The sequence below is a fragment of the Bombina bombina genome, chromosome 6, assembly GCF_027579735.1.
Source record: "Bombina bombina isolate aBomBom1 chromosome 6, aBomBom1.pri, whole genome shotgun sequence".
Taxonomy (NCBI): Eukaryota; Metazoa; Chordata; class Amphibia; order Anura; family Bombinatoridae; genus Bombina; species Bombina bombina.
Window position 1 is genome coordinate 10,720,457 of NC_069504.1, and position 20,017 is coordinate 10,740,473.

Consider the following 20,017-nt stretch of genomic DNA (forward strand, 5'->3'; position numbering starts at 1 on the left):
CAGTGTGTGTGTGAGAGGAGCCTGGTGCTGACAGTGTGTGTGTGTGTGTGTGTGTGTGAGAGAGGATCCTGGTGCTGTCAGTGTGTGTGAGAGAGGAGCCTGGTGCTGTCAGTGTGTGTGTGTGAGGAGCCTGGTACTGTCAGTGTGTGTGTGTGTGTGAGAGAGAGGAGCCTGGTGCTGTCAGTGTGTGTGAGGAGCCTGGTGCTGTCAGTGTGTGTGTGTGTGAGGAGCCTGGTACTGTCAGTGTGTGTGTGTGTGTGTGTGAGGAGCCTGGTACTGTCAGTGTGTGTGTGTGTGTGTGTGTGTGAGAGGAGCCTGGTGCTGTCATTGTGTGTGTGTGAGAGGAGCCTGGTGCTGTCAGTGTGTGTGTGTGTGTGTGTGAGAGAGGATCCTGGTGCTCTCAGTGTGTGTGAGAGAGGAGCCTAGTGCTGTCAGTGTGTGTATGTGAGGAGCCTGGTACTGTCAGTGTGTGTGTGTGAGGAGCCTGGTACTGTCAGTGTGTGCGTGTGTGTGAGGAGCCTGGTGCTGTCAGTGTGTGTGTGTGTGAGGAGCCTGGTACTGTCAGTGTGTGTGTGTGTGTGTGTGTGTGTGTGTGTGTGTGTGTGTGGAGCCTGGTACTGTCAGTGTGTGTGTTTGTGTGTGTGAAAGAGGAGCCTGGTGCTCTCAGTGTGTGTGTGAGATCAGCCTGGTGCTATCAGTGTGTGTGTGTGTGAGGAGCCTGGTGCTGTCAGTGTGTGTGTAAGATGAGCCTGGTGCTGTCAGTGTGTGTGTGTGTGTGAGGAGCCTGGTGCTGTCAGTGTGTGTGTGAGATCAGCCTGGTGCTATCAGTGTGTGTGTGTGTGTGAGGAGCCTGGTGCTGTCAGTGTGTGTGTGAGATCAGCCTGGTGCTATCAGTCTGTGTGTGAGAGGAGCCTGGTGCTGTCAGTGTGTGTGTGAGATCAGCCTGGTGCTATCAGTGTGTGTGTGTGAGGAGCCTGGTGCTATCAGTGTGTGTGTGTGAGGAGCCTGGTGCTGTCAGTGTGTGTGTGTGTGAGGAGCCTGGTACTGTCAGTGTGTGTGTGTGTGTGAGGAGCCTGGTGCTGTCAGTGTGTGTGTGTGTGTGAGAGGAGCCTGGTGCTGTCAGTGTGTGTGTGTGAGAGGAGCCTGGTGCTGTCAGTGTGTGTGTGTGAGAGGAGCCTGGTGCTCTCAGTGTGTGTGTGAGAGGAGCCTGGTGCTGTCAGTGTGTGTGTGTGTGAGAGGAGCCTGGTGCTATTAGTGTGTGTGTGTGAGAGGAGCCTGGTGCTGTCAGTATGTGTGTGTGTGAGAGAGGAGCCTGGTGCTGTCAGTATGTGTGTGTGTGAGAGAGGAGCCCGGTGCTGTCAGTGTGTGTGTGAGGAGCATGGGGCTGTCAGTGTGTGTGTGTGTGAGGAACCTGGGGCTGTCAGTGTGTGTGTGTGAGAGAGGAGCCTGGTAGTGTGTGAGAGAGGAGCCTGGTAGTGTGTGAGAGAGGAGCCTGGTGCTATCAGTGTGTGTGTGTGTGATTAGCCTGGGGCTGTCAGTGTGTGTGTGAGGAGCCTGGGGCTGTCAGTGTGTGTGTGAGGAGCCTGGGGCTGTCAGTGTGTGTGTGAGGAGCCTGGGGCTGTCAGTGTGTGTGTGTGAGGAGCCTGGTGCTGTCAGTGTGTGGGAGAGAGAGGAGCCTGGTGCTGTCAGTGTGTGTGAGACAGAGGAGCCTGGTGCTGTCAGGGTGTGTGTGAGAGGAGCCTGGTGCTGTCAGTGTGTGTGAGACAGAGGAGCCTGGTACTGTCATTGTGTGAGATGAGCCTGGTGCTGTCAGTGTGTGTGTGTGTGTGTGTGTGTGTGTGTGTGAAGAGCCTGGTGCTGTCAGTGTGTGTGTAAGATGAGCCTGGTGCTGTCAGTGTGTGTGTGTGTGTGTGTGTGAGGAGCCTGGTACTGTCAGTGTGTGTGTGAGAGAGAGGAGCCTGGGGCTGTCAGTGTGTGTGTGAGAGAGAGGAGCCTGGTGCTGTCAGTGTGTGTGTGAGAGAGAGAGAGGAGCCTGGTGCTGTCAGTGTGTGTGTGAGGAGCCTGGGGCTGTCAGTGTGTGTGTGAGAGGAGCCTGGTGCTGACAGTGTGTGTGTGTGTGTGTGAGAGAGGATCCTGGTGCTGTCAGTGTGTGTGAGAGAGGAGCCTGGTGCTGTCAGTGTGTGTGTGTGAGGAGCCTGGTACTGTCAGTGTGTGTGTGTGTGTGTGAGAGAGAGGAGCCTGGTGCTGTCAGTGTGTGAGAGAGAGGAGCCTGGTGCTGTCAGTGTGTGTGTGAGGAGACTGATGCTGTCAGTGTGTGTGTGTGAGAGGAGCCTGGTGTTGTCAGTGTGTGAGAGGAGCCTGATGTTGTCAGTGTGTGTGAGGAGCCTGGTGCTGTCATTGTGTGTGAGAGGAGCCTGGTGCTGTCAGTGTATGTGTGTGAGAGAGGAGCCTGGTGCTGTCAGTGTGTGTGTGTGAGGAGTCTGCTGCTGTCATTGTGTGTGAGACAGAGGAGCCTGGTACTGTCATTGTGTGTGTGTGTGTGTGTGTGTGAGGAGTCTGGTGCTGTCAGTGTGTGTGTGTGAGGGGAGCCTGGTGCTATTAGTGTGTGTGTGTGAGAGGAGCCTGGTGCTGTCAGTATGTGTGTGTGTGTGTGTGTGAGGAGCCTGGGGCTGTCAGTGTGTGTGTGAGGAGCCTGGGGCTGTCAGTGTGTGTGTGTGAGGAGCCTGGTGCTGTCAGTGTGTGTGAGAGAGAGGAGCCTGGTGCTGTCAGTGTGTGTGAGACAGAGGAGCCTGGTGCTGTCAGGGTGTGTGTGAGAGGAGCCTGGTGCTGTCAGTGTGTGTGAGACAGAGGAGCCTGGTACTGTCATTGTGTGTGTATGTGTGTGTGAGATGAGCCTGGTGCTGTCAGTGTGTGTGAGAGAGAGGAGCCTGGTGCTGTCAGTGTGTGTGTGAGAGGAGCCTGGTGCTGTCAGTGTGTGTGAGAGAGGAGCCTGGTGCTGTCAGTGTGTGTGTGTGAGGAGCCTGGTACTGTCAGTGTGTGTGTGTGAGAGAGGATCCTGGTGCTGTCAGTGTGTGTGAGAGAGGAGCCTGGTGCTGTCAGTGTGTGTGTGTGTGTGAGATGAGCCTGGTGCTGTCAGTGTGTGTGAGAGAGAGGAGCCTGGTGCTGTCAGTGTGTGTGTGTGAGGAGCCTGGTACTGTCAGTGTGTGTGTGTGAGAGAGGATCCTGGTGCTGTCAGTGTGTGTGAGAGAGGAGCCTGGTGCTGTCAGTGTGTGTGTGTGTGAGGAGCCTGGTACTGTCAGTGTGTGTGTGTGTGTGAGAGAGAGGAGCCTGGTGCTGTCAGTGTGTGTGAGGAGCCTGGTGCTGTCAGTGTGTGTGTGTGTGAGGAGCCTGGTACTGTCAGTGTGTGTGTGTGTGTGTGAGGAGCCTGGTACTGTCAGTGTGTGTGTGTGTGTGTGTGTGTGAGAGGAGCCTGGTGCTGTCATTGTGTGTGTGTGAGAGGAGCCTGGTGCTGTCAGTGTGTGTGTGTGTGTATGTGAGGAGCCTGGTACTGTCAGTGTGTGTGAGAGAGGAGCCTAGTGCTGTCAGTGTGTGTATGTGAGGAGCCTGGTACTGTCAGTGTGTGTGTGTGAGGAGCCTGGTACTGTCAGTGTGTGTGTGTGTGTGAGGAGCCTGGTGCTGTCAGTGTGTGTGTGTGTGAGGAGCCTGGTACTGTCAGTGTGTGTGTGTGTGTGTGTGGAGCCTGGTACTGTCAGTGTGTGTGTGTGTGTGTGTTTGTGTGTGTGAAAGAGGAGCCTGGTGCTCTCAGTGTGTGTGTGAGATCAGCCTGGTGCTATCAGTGTGTGTGTGTGTGAGGAGCCTGGTGCTGTCAGTGTGTGTGTAAGATGAGCCTGGTGCTGTCAGTGTGTGTGTGTGTGTGTGAGGAGCCTGGTGCTGTCAGTGTGTGTGTGAGATCAGCCTGGTGCTATCAGTGTGTGTGTGTGTGAGGAGCCTGGTGCTGTCAGTGTGTGAGTAAGATGAGCCTGGTGCTGTCAGTGTGTGTGAGACAGAGGAGCCTGGTACTGTCATTGTGTGTGTATGTGTGTGTGAGATGAGCCTGGTGCTGTCAGTGTGTGTGAGAGAGAGGAGCCTGGTGCTTTCAGTGTGTGTGTGAGAGGAGCCTGGTGCTGTCAGTGTGTGTGAGAGAGGAGCCTGGTGCTGTCAGTGTGTGTGTGTGAGGAGCCTGGTACTGTCAGTGTGTGTGTGTGAGAGAGGATCCTGGTGCTGTCAGTGTGTGTGAGAGAGGAGCCTGGTGCTGTCAGTGTGTGTGTGTGTGAGATGAGCCTGGTGCTGTCAGTGTGTGTGAGAGAGAGGAGCCTGGTGCTGTCAGTGTGTGTGTGTGAGGAGCCTGGTACTGTCAGTGTGTGTGTGTGAGAGAGGATCCTGGTGCTGTCAGTGTGTGTGAGAGAGGAGCCTGGTGCTGTCAGTGTGTGTGTGTGTGAGGAGCCTGGTACTGTCAGTGTGTGTGTGTGTGTGAGAGAGAGGAGCCTGGTGCTGTCAGTGTGTGTGAGGAGCCTGGTGCTGTCAGTGTGTGTGTGTGTGAGGAGCCTGGTACTGTCAGTGTGTGTGTGTGTGTGAGGAGCCTGGTACTGTCAGTGTGTGTGTGTGTGTGTGTGTGTGTGAGAGGAGCCTGGTGCTGTCAGTGTGTGTGTGTGTGTATGTGAGGAGCCTGGTACTGTCAGTGTGTGTGAGAGAGGAGCCTAGTGCTGTCAGTGTGTGTATGTGAGGAGCCTGGTACTGTCAGTGTGTGTGTGTGAGGAGCCTGGTACTGTCAGTGTGTGTGTGTGTGTGAGGAGCCTGGTGCTGTCAGTGTGTGTGTGTGTGAGGAGCCTGGTACTGTCAGTGTGTGTGTGTGTGTGTGTGTGTGGAGCCTGGTACTGTCAGTGTGTGTGTGTGTGTGTGTGTTTGTGTGTGTGAAAGAGGAGCCTGGTGCTCTCAGTGTGTGTGTGAGATCAGCCTGGTGCTATCAGTGTGTGTGTGTGTGAGGAGCCTGGTGCTGTCAGTGTGTGTGTAAGATGAGCCTGGTGCTGTCAGTGTGTGTGTGTGTGTGAGGAGCCTGGTGCTGTCAGTGTGTGTGTGAGATCAGCCTGGTGCTATCAGTGTGTGTGTGTGTGAGGAGCCTGGTGCTGTCAGTGTGTGAGTAAGATGAGCCTGGTGCTGTCAGTGTGTGTGTGTGTGTGAGGAGCCTGGTGCTGTCAGTGTGTGCGTGAGATCAGCCTGGTGCTATCAGTCTGTGTGTGAGAGGAGCCTGGTGCTGTCAGTGTGTGTGTGAGATCAGCCTGGTGCTATCAGTGTGTGTGTGTGAGGAGCCTGGTGCTATCAGTGTGTGTGTGTGAGGAGCCTGGTGCTGTCAGTGTGTGTGTGTGTGTGTGAGGAGCCTGGTACTGTCAGTGTGTGTGTGTGTGTGAGGAGCCTGGTGCTGTCAGTGTGTGTGTGTGAGAGGAGCCTGGTGCTGTCAGTGTGTGTGTGTGAGAGGAGCCTGGTGCTCTCAGTGTGTGTGTGAGAGGAGCCTGGTGCTGTCAGTGTGTGTGTGTGTGAGAGGAGCCTGGTGCTGTCAGTGTGTGTGTGAGATCAGCCTGGTGCTGTCAGTGTGTGTGTGAGATCAGCCTGGTGCTATCAGTGTGTGTGTGTGTGTGTGTGTGTGTGTGAGGAGCCTGGTGCTGTCAGTGTGTGTGTAAGATGAGCCTGGTGCTGTCAGTGTGTGTGTGTGTGTGAGGAGCCTGGTACTGTCAGTGTGTGTGTGTGTGTGTGTGTGTGAGGAGCCTGGTGCTGTCAGTGTGTGTGTGTATGTGTGAGAGGAGCCTGGTGCTGTCAGTGTGTGTGTGTGAGAGGAGCCTGGTGCTGTCAGTGTGTGTGTGTGAGAGGAGCCTGGTGCTGTCAGTGTGTGTGTGTGAGAGGAGCCTGGTGCTGTCAGTGTGTGTGTGTGAGAGGAGCCTGGTGCTATCAGTGTGTGTGTGAGAGGAGCCTGGTGCTGTCAGTGTGTGTGTGTGTGAGAGGAGCCTGGTGCTGTCAGTGTGTGTGTGAGATCAGCCTGGTGCTATCAGTGTGTGTGTGTGTGTGTGTGTGTGTGTGAGGAGCCTGGTGCTGTCAGTGTGTGTGTAAGATGAGCCTGGTGCTGTCAGTGTGTGTGTGTGTGTGAGGAGCCTGGTACTGTCAGTGTGTGTGTGTGTGTGTGTGTGTGTGTGTGAGGAGCCTGGTGCTGTCAGTGTGTGTGTGTGTGTGTGTGAGAGGAGCCTGGTGCTGTCAGTGTGTGTGTGTGTGTGAGAGGAGCCTGGTGCTGTCAGTGTGTGTGTGTGAGAGGAGCCTGGTGCTCTCAGTGTGTGTGAGAGAGGAGCCTGGTGCTGTCAGTGTGTGTGTGTGGAGCCTGGTACTGTCAGTGTGTGTGTGTGTGAGGAGCCTGGTACTGTCAGTGTGTGTGTGTGTGTGTGTGTGTGTGAGAGAGAGGAGCCTGGTGCTGTCAGTGTGTGTGAGATGAGCCTGGTGCTATCAGTGTGTGTGTGTGTGTGTGTGTGTGAGGAGCCTGGTGCTGTCAGTGTGTGTGTGTGTGAGGAGCCTGGTACTGTCAGTGTGTGTGTGTGTGTGTGTGTGTGAGGAGCCTGGTACTGTCAGTGTGTGTGTGTGTGTGTGTGAGGAGCCTGGTACTGTCAGTGTGTGTGTGTGTGTGTGTGTGTGTGTGTGAGGAGCCGGGTGCTGTCAGTGTGTGTGAGGAGCCTGGGGCTGTCAGTGTGTGTGTGTGTGAGAGGAGCCTGGTCTGTTAGTGTGTGTGTGTGTGTGTGTGTGCGAGAGAGGCTCCTGGTGTTCTCAGTGTGTGTGAGAGAGGAGCCTAGTGCTGACAGTGTGTGTGAGATGAGCCTGGTGCTATCAGTGTGTGTGTGTGTGAGGAGCCTGGTACTGTCAGTGTGTGTGTGTGTGTGAGAGAGGAGCCTGGTGCTGTCAGTGTGTGTGAGATGAGCCTGGTGCTATCAGTGTGTGTGTGTGTGAGGAGCCTGGTGCTGTCAGTGTGTGTGTGTGTGTTTGAGGAGCCTGGTACTGTCAGTGTGTGTGTGTGTGTGAGGAGCCTGGTACTGTCAGTGTGTGTGTGTGTGTGAGAGGAGCCTGGTGCTGTCAGTGTGTGTTTGAGATCAGCCTGGTGCTATCAGTGTGTGTGTGTGTGTGTGTAGGATGAGCCTGGTGCTGTCAGTGTGTGTGTAGGATGAGCCTGGTGCTGTCAGTGTGTGTGAGGAGCCTGGTGCTGTCAGTGTGTGTGTGAGATCAGCCTGGTGCTATCAGTGTGTGTGTGTGTGTGAGGAGCCTGGTGCTGTCGGTGTGTGTGTAAGATGAGCCTGGTGCTGTCAGTGTGTGTGTGAGGAGCCTGGTGCTGTCAGTGTGTGTGTGAGATCAGCCTGGTGCTATCAGTGTGTGTGTGTGTGAGAGGAGCCTGGTGCTGTCAGTGTGTGTGTGAGATCAGCCTGGTGCTATCAGTGTGTGTGTGTGTGAGGAGCCTGGTGCTGTCAGTGTGTGTGTAAGATGAGCCTGGTGCTGTCAGTGTGTGTGTGAGGAGCCTGGTACTGTCAGTGTGTGTGTGTGTGAGGAGCCTGGTACTGTCAGTGTGTGTGAGGAGCCTGGTACTGTCAGTGTGTGTGTGTGTGTGTGTGTGAGAGAGGAGCCTGGGGCTGTCAGTGTGTGTGTGTGAGAGAGAGAGGAGCCTGGTGCTGTCTGTGTGTGTGTGTGAGGAGCCTGGTGCTGTCAGTGTGTGTGTGTGAGAGAGAGAGGAGCCTGGTGCTGTCAGTGTGTGTGTGTGAGGAGACTGATGCTGTCAGTGTGTGTGTGTGAGAGGAGCCTGGTGTTGTCAGTGTGTGTGAGGAGCCTGGTGCTGTCAATGTGTGTGTGAGAGGAGCCTGGTGCTGTCATTGTGTGTGTGAGAGGAGCCTGGTGCTGTCAGTGTATGTGTGAGAGAGGAGCCTGGTGCTGTCAGTGTGTGTGTGTGAGGAGTCTGCTGCTGTCATTGTGTGTGAGACAGAGGAGCCTGGTACTGTCATTGTGTGTGTGTGTGTGTGAGGAGTCTGGTGCTGTCAGTGTGTGTGTGAGAGGAGCCTGGTGCTATTAGTGTGTGTGAGAGAGAGGAGCCTGGTGCTGTCAGTGTGTGTGAGACAGAGGAGCCTGGTGCTGTCAGGGTGTGTGTGAGAGGAGCCTGGTACTGTCATTGTGTGTGTATGTGTGTGTGAGATGAGCCTGGTGCTGTTAGTGTGTGTGTGTGTGTGTGTGTGAGGAGCCTGGTGCTGTCAGTGTGTGTGTGTGTGTGTGTGTGTGTGTGTGTGTGTGAGAGGAGCCTGGTACTGTCATTGTGTGTGTATGTGTGTGTGAGATGAGCCTGGTGCTGTCAGTGTGTGTGAGACAGAGGAGCCTGGTACTGTCATTGTGTGTGTGTGCGTGTGTGTGTGAGATGAGCCTGGTGCTGTCAGTGTGTGTGTGAGATGAGCCTGGTGCTGTCAGTGTGTGTGTGAGATGAGCCTGGTGCTGTCAGTGTGTGTGTGAGATGAGCCTGGTGCTGTCAGTGTGTGTGTGAGATGAGCCTGGTGCTGTCAGTGTGTGTGTGAGATGAGCCTGGTGCTGTCAGTGTGTGTGTGTGAGAGGAGCCTGGTGCTGTCAGTGTGTGTGTGTGTGAGAGGAGCCTGGTGCTGTCAGTGTGTGTGTGTGAGAGGAGCCTGGTGCTGTCAGTGTATGTGTGTGTGAGAGAGGATCCTGGTGCTGTCAGTTTGTGTGAGAGGAGCCTGGTGCTGTCAGTGTATGTGTGTGAGAGAGGATCCTGGTGCTGTCAGTTTGTGTGTGAGGAGCCTGGTGCTGTCAGTGTGTGTGTGTGTGTGAGAGGAGCCTGGTGCTGTCAGTGTGTGTGTGTGTGAGATGAGCCTGGTGCTGTCAGTGTGTGTGTGAGAGGAGCCTGGTGCTGTCAGTGTGTGTGTGTGAGAGGAGCCTGGTGCTGTCAGTGTATGTGTGTGTGAGAGAGGATCCTGGTGCTGTCAGTTTGTGTGAGAGGAGCCTGGTGCTGTCAGTGTATGTGTGTGAGAGAGGATCCTGGTGCTGTCAGTTTGTGTGTGAGGAGCCTGGTGCTGTCAGTGTATGTGTGTGTGTGAGGAGTCTGGTACTGTGTGTGTGTGAGCACCCTGGTGCTATCAGTGTGTGTGTGAGAGGAGCTTGGTGCTGTCAGTGTGTGTGTGAGGAGCCTGGTACTGTCGGTGTGTGAGAGAGGAGCCTGGTGCTGTCAGTGTGTGTGAGGATCCAAAGTAGGAACAGCACCACAACGACAGTAGTTCAAAGTTGCTTTATTGGGACATGTCCCAATTAAGCATCTTTGAACTACTGTCATTGTGGTGCTGTTCCTACTTTGGATTTACACTGGATTTGAGGTTTGGGCAGAACCTGGGAATCGTGCACCTTTATTTTTGCAGTATCTATGCTGTGCCTGTTCTATTGTGAGTGTGTGTGAGGAGCCTGGGGCTGTCAGTGTATATGTGAGGAGCCTGGGGCTGTCAGTGTGTGTGTGTGAGGAGCCTGGGGCTGTCAGTGTGTGTGAGAGAGGAGCCTGGTGCTGTCAGTGTATGTGTGTGAGAGAGGAGCCTGGTGCTGTCAGTGCGTGTGTGTGAGAGAGGAGCCTGGTGCTGTCAGTGTGTGTGTGAGAGAGGAGCCTGGTGCTGTCAGTGTGTGTGTGTGTGTGTGTGTGTGTGTGAGAAAGAGAGAGAGAGAGAGAGACAGAGGAGCCTGGTGCTGTCATTGTGTGTGTGTGAGAGGAGCCTGGTGCTGTCAGTGTATGTGAGGAGCCTGGGGCTGTCAGTGTGTGTGTGTGTGAGAGAGAGGAGCCTGGTGCTGTCAGTGGGTGTGTGTGTGAGAGAGAGGAGCCTGGTGCTGTCAGTGTGTGCGAGGAGCCTGGTGCTGTCAGTGTGTGTGAGACAGAGGAGCCTGGTGCTATCAGTGTGTGTGTGAGAGGAGCCTGGTGCTGTCAGTGTGTGTGAGGAGTCTGGTGCAGTCAGTGTGTGTGAGAGGAGCCTGGTGCTGTCGGTGTGTGTGAGAGAGGAGCCTGGTGCTGTCATTGTATGTGTGTGAGGAGCCTGGTGCTGTCAGTGTATGTGTGTGAGGAGCCTGGTGCTGTCAGTGTATGTGTGTGAGGAGCCTGGTGCTGTCAGTGTATGTGTGTGAGGAGCCTGGTGCTGTCAGTGTATGTGTGTGAGGAGCCTGGTGCTGTCAGTGTATGTGTGTGAGGAGCCTGGTGCTGTCAGTGTATGTGTGTGAGGAGCCTGGTGCTGGCAGTGTATGTGTGTGAGGAGCCTGGTGCTGGCAGTGTATGTGTGTGAGGAGCCTGGTGCTGGCAGTGTATGTGTGTGAGGAGCCTGGTATTGTCAGTGTATGTGTGTGAGGAGCCTTGTGCTGTCATAGTTTATGAGGAGCCTGGCGCTGTCAGTATGTGTGTGTGTTAGGAGTCTGGTGCTGGCATAACACCATCTATTAAAAATTATTAAAAGATAAAAAGTCTCTATCTCTCCTAGAGCGGTCTCACTCCTCTGCATTTTGCAGCCTTTGGCGGGAATGTAGGAATATTACGATTGCTGCTCTCGCATGCACCACATGCCATAAATCTGCAGAGTATAAAGGTATTGGCGGGTATAAGTATACCCTCACTATATCAGTCATTGTATGTGTCTATGTATGTATTTGTATAATCATACCCTCAGTATATCAGTCATTGTATGTGTATATGTATATGTATAACCATACCCTCAGTATATCAGTCATTGTATGTATGTATGTATGTATGTATATGTATAACCATACCCTCAGTATATCAGTCATTGTATGTATGTATGTATGTATATATGTATATGTATAACCATACCCTCAGTATATCAGTCATTGTATGTATGTATGTATGTATATATGTATATGTATAACCATACCCTCAGTATATCAGTCATTGTATGTATGTATATGTATAACCATACCCTCAGTATATCAGTCATTGTATGTATGTATATGTATAACCATACCCTCAGTATATAAGTCATTGTATGTGTGTATGTATATGTATAACCATACCCTCAGTATATAAGTCATTGTATGTGTGTATGTATGTATATGTATAACCATACCCTCTGTATATCAGTCATTGTATGTACAGGGAGTGCAGAATTATTAGGCAAATGAGTATTTTGACCACATCATCCTCTTTATGCATGTTGTCTTACTCCAAGCTGTATAGGCTCGAAAGCCTAGTACCAATTAAGCATATTAGGTGATGTGCATCTCTGTAATGAGAAGGGGTGTGGTCTAATGACATCAACACCCTATATCAGGTGTGCATAATTATTAGGCAACTTCCTTTCCTTTGGCAAAATGGGTCAAAAGAAGGACTTGACAGGCTCAGAAAAGTCAAAAATAGTGAGATATCTTGCAGAGGGATGCAGCACTCTTAAAATTGCAAAGCTTCTGAAGCGTGATCATCGAACAATCAAGCGTTTCATTCAAAATAGTCAACAGGGTCGCAAGAAGCGTGTGGAAAAACCAAGGCGCAAAATAACTGCCCATGAACTTAGAAAAGTCAAGCGTGCAGCTGCCAAGATGCCACTTGCCACCAGTTTGGCCATATTTCAGAGCTGCAACATCACTGGAGTGCCCAAAAGCACAAGGTGTGCAATACTCGGAGACATGGCAAAGGTAAGAAAGGCTGAAAGACGACCACCACTGAACAAGACACACAAGCTGAAACGTCAAGACTGGGCCAAGAAATATCTCAAGACTGATTTTTCTAAGGTTTTATGGACTGATGAAATGAGAGTGAGTCTTGATGGGCCCGTGGCTGGATTGGTAAAGGACAGAGAGCTCCAGTCCGACTCAGACGCCAGCAAGGTGGAGGGTGGAGTACTGGTTTGGGCTGGTATCATCAAAGATGAGCTTGTGGGGCCTTTTCGGGTTGAGGATGGAGTCAAGCTCAACTCCCAGTCCTACTGCCAGTTTCTGGAAGACACCTTCTTCAAGCAGTGGTACAGGAAGAAGTCTGCATCCTTCAAGAAAAACTTGATTTTCATGCAGGACAATGCTCCATCACACGCGTCCATGTACTCCACAGCGTGGCTGGCAAGAAAGGGTATAAAAGAAGAAAATCTAATGACATGGCCTCCTTGTTCACCTGATCTGAACCCCATTGAGAACCTGTGGTCCATCATCAAATGTGAGATTTACAAGGAGGGAAAACAGTAAACCTCTCTGAACAGTGTCTGGGAGGCTGTGGTTGCTGCTGCACGCAATGTTGATGGTGAACAGATCAAAACACTGACAGAATCCATGGATGGCAGGCTTTTGAGTGTCCTTGCAAAGAAAGGTGGCTATATTACATAGTAGATAAGGTTGAAAAAAAGACTGAAGTCCATCGAGTTCAACCTATACAAATCTAAAATACTTACAAAAAGCTCCAGTTAAGCTTAAATAACCCCATTAAAATGTGACCCATTTAATACTAGCAATCATATCCATGAATTTTGTTAGCATACAGAAACTTATCCAGACTATTTTTAAATGTATCTATGGTATTGGCATTCACTACCTCCTTTGGTAATGAGTTCCACAATTTTATTGCTCTCACAGTGAAAAAACGTTTCCGTTGCAGGAGATTAAATCTCCTTTCCTCCAACCTTAAATTATGACCTCTTGTCAGAAACAATTTTCTTGGAATAAACAGAGCTTCTGCCATCTCTGTATATGGGCCTTGAATATATTTATATAAAGTAATCATGTCACCTCTCAAGCGCCTTTTTTCTAAAGAAAACAGACCCAGTTTGGCTAGCCTCTCCTCATAGGTTAATTTCTCCAATTCCCTTATTAGCTTTGTGGCCCTTCTCTGAACTTTTTCTAGTTCTGCAATATCTTTTTTAGCAATTGGTCCCCAGAACTGCACTCCAAACTCAAGGTGAGGTCTTACCAGGGCTTTATATAATGACAGAATTATGCTTTCCTCCCTTGAATCAATACCTCTTTTAATACATGCTAGTATCTTATTAGCCTTTGAAGCCGCTGCCCTGCATTGTGCACCCATCTTTAGCTTGTTATCTATTACTACTCCCAAATCCCTTTCCTCCTGTGTTTGGCTAAGTCTTGTCCCATTTAAAAAATACGTAGCCTGCTTATTTTTACTTCCAAAATGTAGAACCTTGCATTTTTCCGTATTAAATCTCATTTTCCATTCACTTGCCCATAGTTCTAATTTTAGCAAATCCCTTTGTAAAGACAGTTCGTCCTGCTCTGACCTTATGACCTTACTTAACTTAGTATCATCTGCAAAAATAGAGATGTCGCTATTTAATCCTTGCTCCAAGTCATTTATAAAAATATTAAAAAGAACAGGGCCCAGTACTGATCCCTGGGGGACGCCACTGATTACCTTTGTCCAATCTGAGTATGATCCATTTACTACTACTCGTTGCTCCCTATCTTTTATCCAGTTATTTATCCATGAGCTAACATTTTCAGCTATTCCCAGTCCCTTAATTTTGTGCATTAATCTCTCATGTGGCACTGTATCAAATGCCTTTGCAAAATCTAAGTATATCACATCCACTGATTCCCCTTTATCTATATTTTGACTTACTTCCTCGTAGAATCTAATCAGATTAGTTTGACATGATCTATTTCTCCTAAAGCCATGCTGATTAGAACTCATAATCTTGTTTACACGAATATGCTCATCAATATAATCCCTTATAATCCCTTCAAATATCTTCCCCACTATTGATGTCAGACTAACTGGTCTATAGCTTCCTGGATCATCCCTGCTTCCCTTTTTGAAGAGTGGCACCACATCAGCTTTACGCCAATCCTGGGGTACCATGCCTGAGGATAATGAGTCTTGAAAAATTAAGAGTAAAGGTTTGTCTATAACAGTGCTAAATTCCCTCAACACCCTTGGGTGTATTCCATCTGGGCCTGGAGTTTTATTTACCTTAATATTTTTTAGTTTTTTCCTCATATCCTCTAAACAAAACCCAGTTAGTGGTATGGGCTGGCATGTTCTATTCTGTTCCAAAGTAGCATTCAATGGTTCCTCTCTTGTGTATACTGAAGAAAAAAACTGATTTAGTACCTCAGCCATCTCCCTGTCATTATTTATCATGCTACCCTCCACACATTTTAATGTACCTATATTATCCTTCTTAGATTTTTTGCTATTTATGTACTTAAAGAACCTTTTAGGGTTAGACTTAGAATCCTTACCAATTAATTTTTCATTTTCAATTTTGGCTAATTTGTTTGCTTTTTTGCATGCTTTGTTACATTCCTTATAAATATTGTATGCTGAGTCTGTACTATTTTCTTTTAATAATTTAAATGCCCTACGTTTTTTCCTAATTTCTCTTAACACCTTTTTATTTAGCCATAATGGCTTTGTTTTTTTATTTTTACTTTTATAACCATATGGTATGTGTTGATATGTATATTTATTTAACACATTTTTAAATATTATCCATTTATTCTCTGTATTTTTATTAGAAAATACATTGTCCCAATTTATATTATTTAATGATTTCCTTAAATCGTTGAATTTTGCTTTCTTGAAATTAAAAGTCTTAGTTAAGCCTTTAAAAAACTGCATTTGAAAATAGATTTCAAATGTGACCATGTTATGATCACTGTTACCCAAATGTTCTTTAACTTCTATGTTTGATATTATATCTGTATTGTTTGATAGCACTAAATCCAATATAGCTTTACTCCTAGTTGGCTCCTCTATTAATTGTGACAAGAAGTTATCCCTGAGAACATTTAAAAATCTATCCCCCTTAGCTGAATTACTAGTTTCATTGGCCCAGTTTATATCAGGGTAGTTAAAATCTCCCATAATTACAGCACTGTTATTAGCAGCCTTACCTATTTGGATAAGTAGTTGAGTTTCCTCCGGGTCACTAATGTTGGGAGGCTTGTAGCATGTTCCTAGTAATATTTTTTTAGGATTTTTCCCCCCACTCTTTATTTCAACCCACAGGGTCTCTACATTGTCACTTGTATCATAAATATCTTCCCTTATTGTAGGTTTAAGGTTAGGTTTAATATACATGCAGATTCCTCCACCCCTTTTATTATTCCTGTCCCTCCTAAATAATGTATACCCCTCTAAGTTAACTGCCCAGTCATGTGAATCATCCCACCAAGTTTCAGTTATACTGATAACATCATAGTCCTCTTCTGCAACTAAGAGCGTCAGCTCCCCCATTTTACCTGTCATGCTTCTTGCATTTGTTGTCATACATTTAATTTTCATGTACTTTCTGCTGCTACTTGGTGTACTTTCCTCTATACTTTCTAATGTGACATTTCTTAAGTCATCCCTTCCTTGAGATATTATAGGTGTGTCATATTCATAGACTGATCCGTCTTTTATTTTATGCTTGAACTGACCCTTTGCCTAGTTTAAAAGGTTCTCTAAACGTGCTACCATCCTTTCCCCCAACACACCTGCACCCATGTCATTCAGGTGCAATCCATCCTTACTGTACAAATTGTACCCTAGTGAAAAATCAGCCCAGTGTTCTAAAAAGTCAAACCCCTCATTTTTACACCATGTCTTTAGCCATGAATTAACAGACCTTAACTCCTTCTGCCTTACTGAGTTAGCACACGGCACTGGTAATATCTCAGAAAATATTACTTTGGAGGTCCTTGCTTTAAGCTTGCTACCTAACTCCCTGAAGTCATTTTTTAGGACTCTCCATCTCCCACCGATTCCTTCATTAGTACCAATATGCACCATGACTGCAGGATCAGACCCACATCCCTCTAACAATCTATCAATACGCTCCACAATATGCCTAACACGAGCCCCTGGAAGACAGCAAACTGTTCTATGTAAAGGGTCTGGATGACAAATTACCCTATCAACCTTCCTAATAATAGAGTCTCCTACCACCAACATCTGCCTCTGGCCCTGACTTGTATGCCCCTCTTCCATGACTGAAGGACTGCCCACCATAGTATGCTCCTCTTCCACAGCTAAAGGACTGTTCACTATACTAGGCAACACAGCCCTCTCTGACACTGCCACCCCTGAACTGATATCCCCAACATCTTCACTTAATCTTGCAAATCTATTGGGGTGTACCAGCTCAGAACTGGCCTGTCTCTTCCGCTTACTTCGCCCTCTTACTGTGACCCAGCTACATCCTGGAGTCTCCTCATCTGAATCCTCCCCATTCCCACTGCTGGAACCATTAACAACCAGCTCAGTCCTATCCATTTCCCTTTCAAGTGTCTGAATTTCATGTAGTGTTGCAATTCGTTCCTCCAGATCCCCAATACGAGTTTCTAAAGAGACAATATGCTCGCACTTGCCACAAACATATAATCCCAGAAGCGGCTGCTCCAGTGATGCAAACATGTGGCAAGCTGTACACTGAATGAGATTCTCACACATTCTTAATAAAAGGTTTAACTTAAAAGTATAAAATATATTTCCCCTTGATTACCCCAAAACCTTGTTTGCCTAACTACCTTGGTTAGCTAACTATAATACTTAAACAGACAATCTTACTTTAACAGAGAATCAATACAGCAACCCTTTGGTCACTAATTTGTTTTTGTTTTGTTTTTGAATGTCAGAAATGTATATTTGTGAATGTTGAGATGTTATATTGGTTTCACTGGTAAAAATAAATAATTGAAATGGGTATATATTTGTCTTTTGTTAAGTTGCCTAATAATTATGCACAGTAATAGTCACCTGCACACACAGATATCCCCCTAAAATAGCTATAACTAAAAGCAAACTAAAAACTACTTCCAAAACTATTCAGCTTTGATATTAATGAGTTTTTTGGGTTCATTGAGAACATGGTTGTTGTTCAATAATAAAATTAATCCTCAAAAATACAACTTGCCTAATAATTCTGCACTCCCTGTATGTATATGTATAACCATACCCTCAGTATATAAGTCATTGTATGTGTGTATGTATGTATGTATATGTATAACCATACCCTCAGTATATAAGTCATTGTATGTGTGTATGTATGTATGTATATGTATAACCATACCCTCAGTATATAAGTCATTGTATGTATGTATGTATGTATGTATATGTATATGTATAACCATACCCTCAGTATATCAGTCATTGTATGTATGTATATGTATAACCATACCCTCAGTATATCAGTCATTGTATGTGTGTATATGTATAACCATACCCTCAGTATATCAGTGATTTTATGTGTGTGTGTGTATTTGTATAACCATACCCTCAGTATATCAGTCATTGTATGTGTGTATATGTATAACCATACCCTCAGTATATCAGTCATTGTATGTGTGTGTATGTATATGTATAACCATACCCTCAGTATATCAGTCATTGTATGTGTGTCCTATGTATGTGTATTTATAACCATACCCTTAGTATATCAGTCATTGTATGTGTGTATATGTATAACCATACCATCAGTATATCAATCATTGTATGTTTGTGTGTATGTATATGTTTAACCAAACCATCAGTATATCAGTCATTGTATGTGTGTGTGTGTGTGTGTGTGTATGTATGTATATGTATAACCATACCCTCAGTATATCGCTCATTGTATGTGTCCTATGTATGTGTATGTATAACCATACCCTCAGTATATCAGTCATTATGTGTGTGTGGGTATGTGTGTGTGTATATGTATAACCATACCCTCAGTATATCGCTCATTGTATGTGTCCTATGTATGTGTATGTATAACCATACCCTCAGTATATCAGTCATTATGTGTGTGTGTGTATGTGTGTGTGTGTATATGTATAACCATACCATCAGTATATCAGTCATTGTATGTGTCTGTGTATGTATTTGTATAACCATACCCTCAGTATATCAGTCATTGTATGTGTGTGTGTATGTATATGTATAACCATACCCTCAGTATATCAGTCATTGTATGTGTGTGTGTGTGTGTGTGTGTGTGTATGTATTTGTATAACTGTACCCCCAGTATATCAGTCATTGTATGTGTATGTATTTGTATAACTATACCCCCAGTATATCAGTCATTGTATGTGTGTGTGTATGTATTTGTATAACTATACCCTCAGTATATCAGTCATTGTATGTGTGTGTGTGTATGTATTTGTATAACTATACCCTCAGTATATCAGTCATTGTGTGTGTATGTATATGTATAACTATACCCTCAGTATATCAGTCATTGTGTGTGTGTGTGTGTGTGTATGTATATGTATAACTATACCCTCAGTATATCAGTCATTGTATGTGTGTGTGTGTATGTATTTGTATAACTATACCCTCAGTATATCAGTCATTGTATGTGTGTGTGTGTGTGTATGTATATGTATAACTATACCCTCAGTATATCAGTCATTGTGTGTGTGTGTGTGTGTGTGTGTGTGTGTGTATGTATATGTATAACTATACCCTCAGTATATCAGTCATTGTGTGTGTATGTATATGTATAACTATACCCTCAGTATATCAGTCATTGTATGTGTGTGTATGTATGTATATGTATAACTATACCCTCAGTATATCAGTCATTGTATGTGTGTGTGTGTATGTATTTGTATAACTATACCCTCAGTATATCAGTCATTGTATGTGTGTGTGTGTGTGTGTATGTATATGTATAACTATACCCTCAGTATATCAGTCATTGTGTGTGTGTGTGTGTGTGTGTATGTATTTGTATAACTATACCCTCAGTATATCAGTCATTGTGTGTGTGTGTGTGTATGTATTTGTATAACTATACCCTCAGTATATCAGTCATTGTATGTGTGTGTGTATGTATTTGTATAACCATACCCTCAGTATATCAGTCATTGTATGTATGTATGTATGTGTGTGTGTGTGTATGTATTTGTATAACCATGCCATCAGTATATCAGTCATTGTATGTATGTATGTATTTGTGTGTATGTATATGTATAACTATATTCAGAACGAAGTAGGCACACTGCAAGAGTTCATATTCAAGAAGTAAAGTCCATACAACAAATCTTCACCAGGACCTATATAGGCATACAAAAGCGCTATCCTTTGCTTCCCCCCCTACCTCGGTACAAAGAAGTATGAATTAATACCTTGACAGCTGATGGATGTAGGCGCAAGGAGGATACCAGGGCTGTAAGTTTCTCTGCCCGACTGTAACTTTTCCTCCACCTGCTGTTGCACAGCTGATTCGGCTTGTTCCCAAACGCACGCTCCCAGCGTGTACCTCCGTGATCCGGAAGTGAGGCTCCACTGACGTCCACGATGACGTGTATGCGGGGGGGGGAGTCCAAGGCAGGAAGCAAGGTACCTGGGCTGACTGAAGTAGAACCCGACCAGGCAGGTATAACAGCGGTTCCAAAGCTGGTAGTAGCAGAAGTAAATTAGAGATGTGAGCCGCTGTATGATAAAATTCAAAATCTTTATTCCATCAGATTAAAAGTGGGAGGCATCCCAGAACAAAAGTAAGCAACACACAGCTGCTAACATGTTTCGCCATGGTGGCCGTAGTCATAGCATGCTATGCTTTACACAACAGGGGTATAAAACAGGTAACGCAGTACCTGATTGGTGAGGTGATTAAGTAACGCCTACTATTGCCACAGCACACAAATTATTAACCCTTGATTGCCACAATACAGATTATAACAGGATATGTCATAGCTTTGGTGCATATGTTCAACATAAGTACATGGTTAAAGAGCACAAAACTAGAAATAACCCAGAACAGTATAGAAATGAAAATATACAAGTAAGTAAATGTGGGTAAAATACAATATTTAAATTTTAATGTAAATGGAGTATATCTGGATCCAAGTGCATACATAGACTCAGTAGAGATATATATTCGTCAACAGATGAGTACAGTATAAGGATGCAGTAGGATACAAAGATACAAACCATACACACTCTAACCTACCACAGCATTAAATGAATGGCAAAACTGACAAAATGGAACAATATATGAATTTCAAATATCCAATCCAT

General features: G+C 46.6%; 1 protein-coding gene across 1 annotated transcript in view; it reads left to right on the plus strand.

The window, feature by feature from the left end:
- The window catches only part of LOC128662513 (ankyrin-3), a 436,289-nt gene that overhangs the window by 94,859 nt on the left and 321,413 nt on the right, over positions 1-20,017 (plus strand). Inside the window, exon 4 of the mRNA XM_053716291.1 lies at positions 10,554-10,658. Coding sequence (XP_053572266.1) covers positions 10,554-10,658 — 105 coding nt within the window. The remainder of the gene's footprint in view (positions 1-10,553; positions 10,659-20,017) is intronic.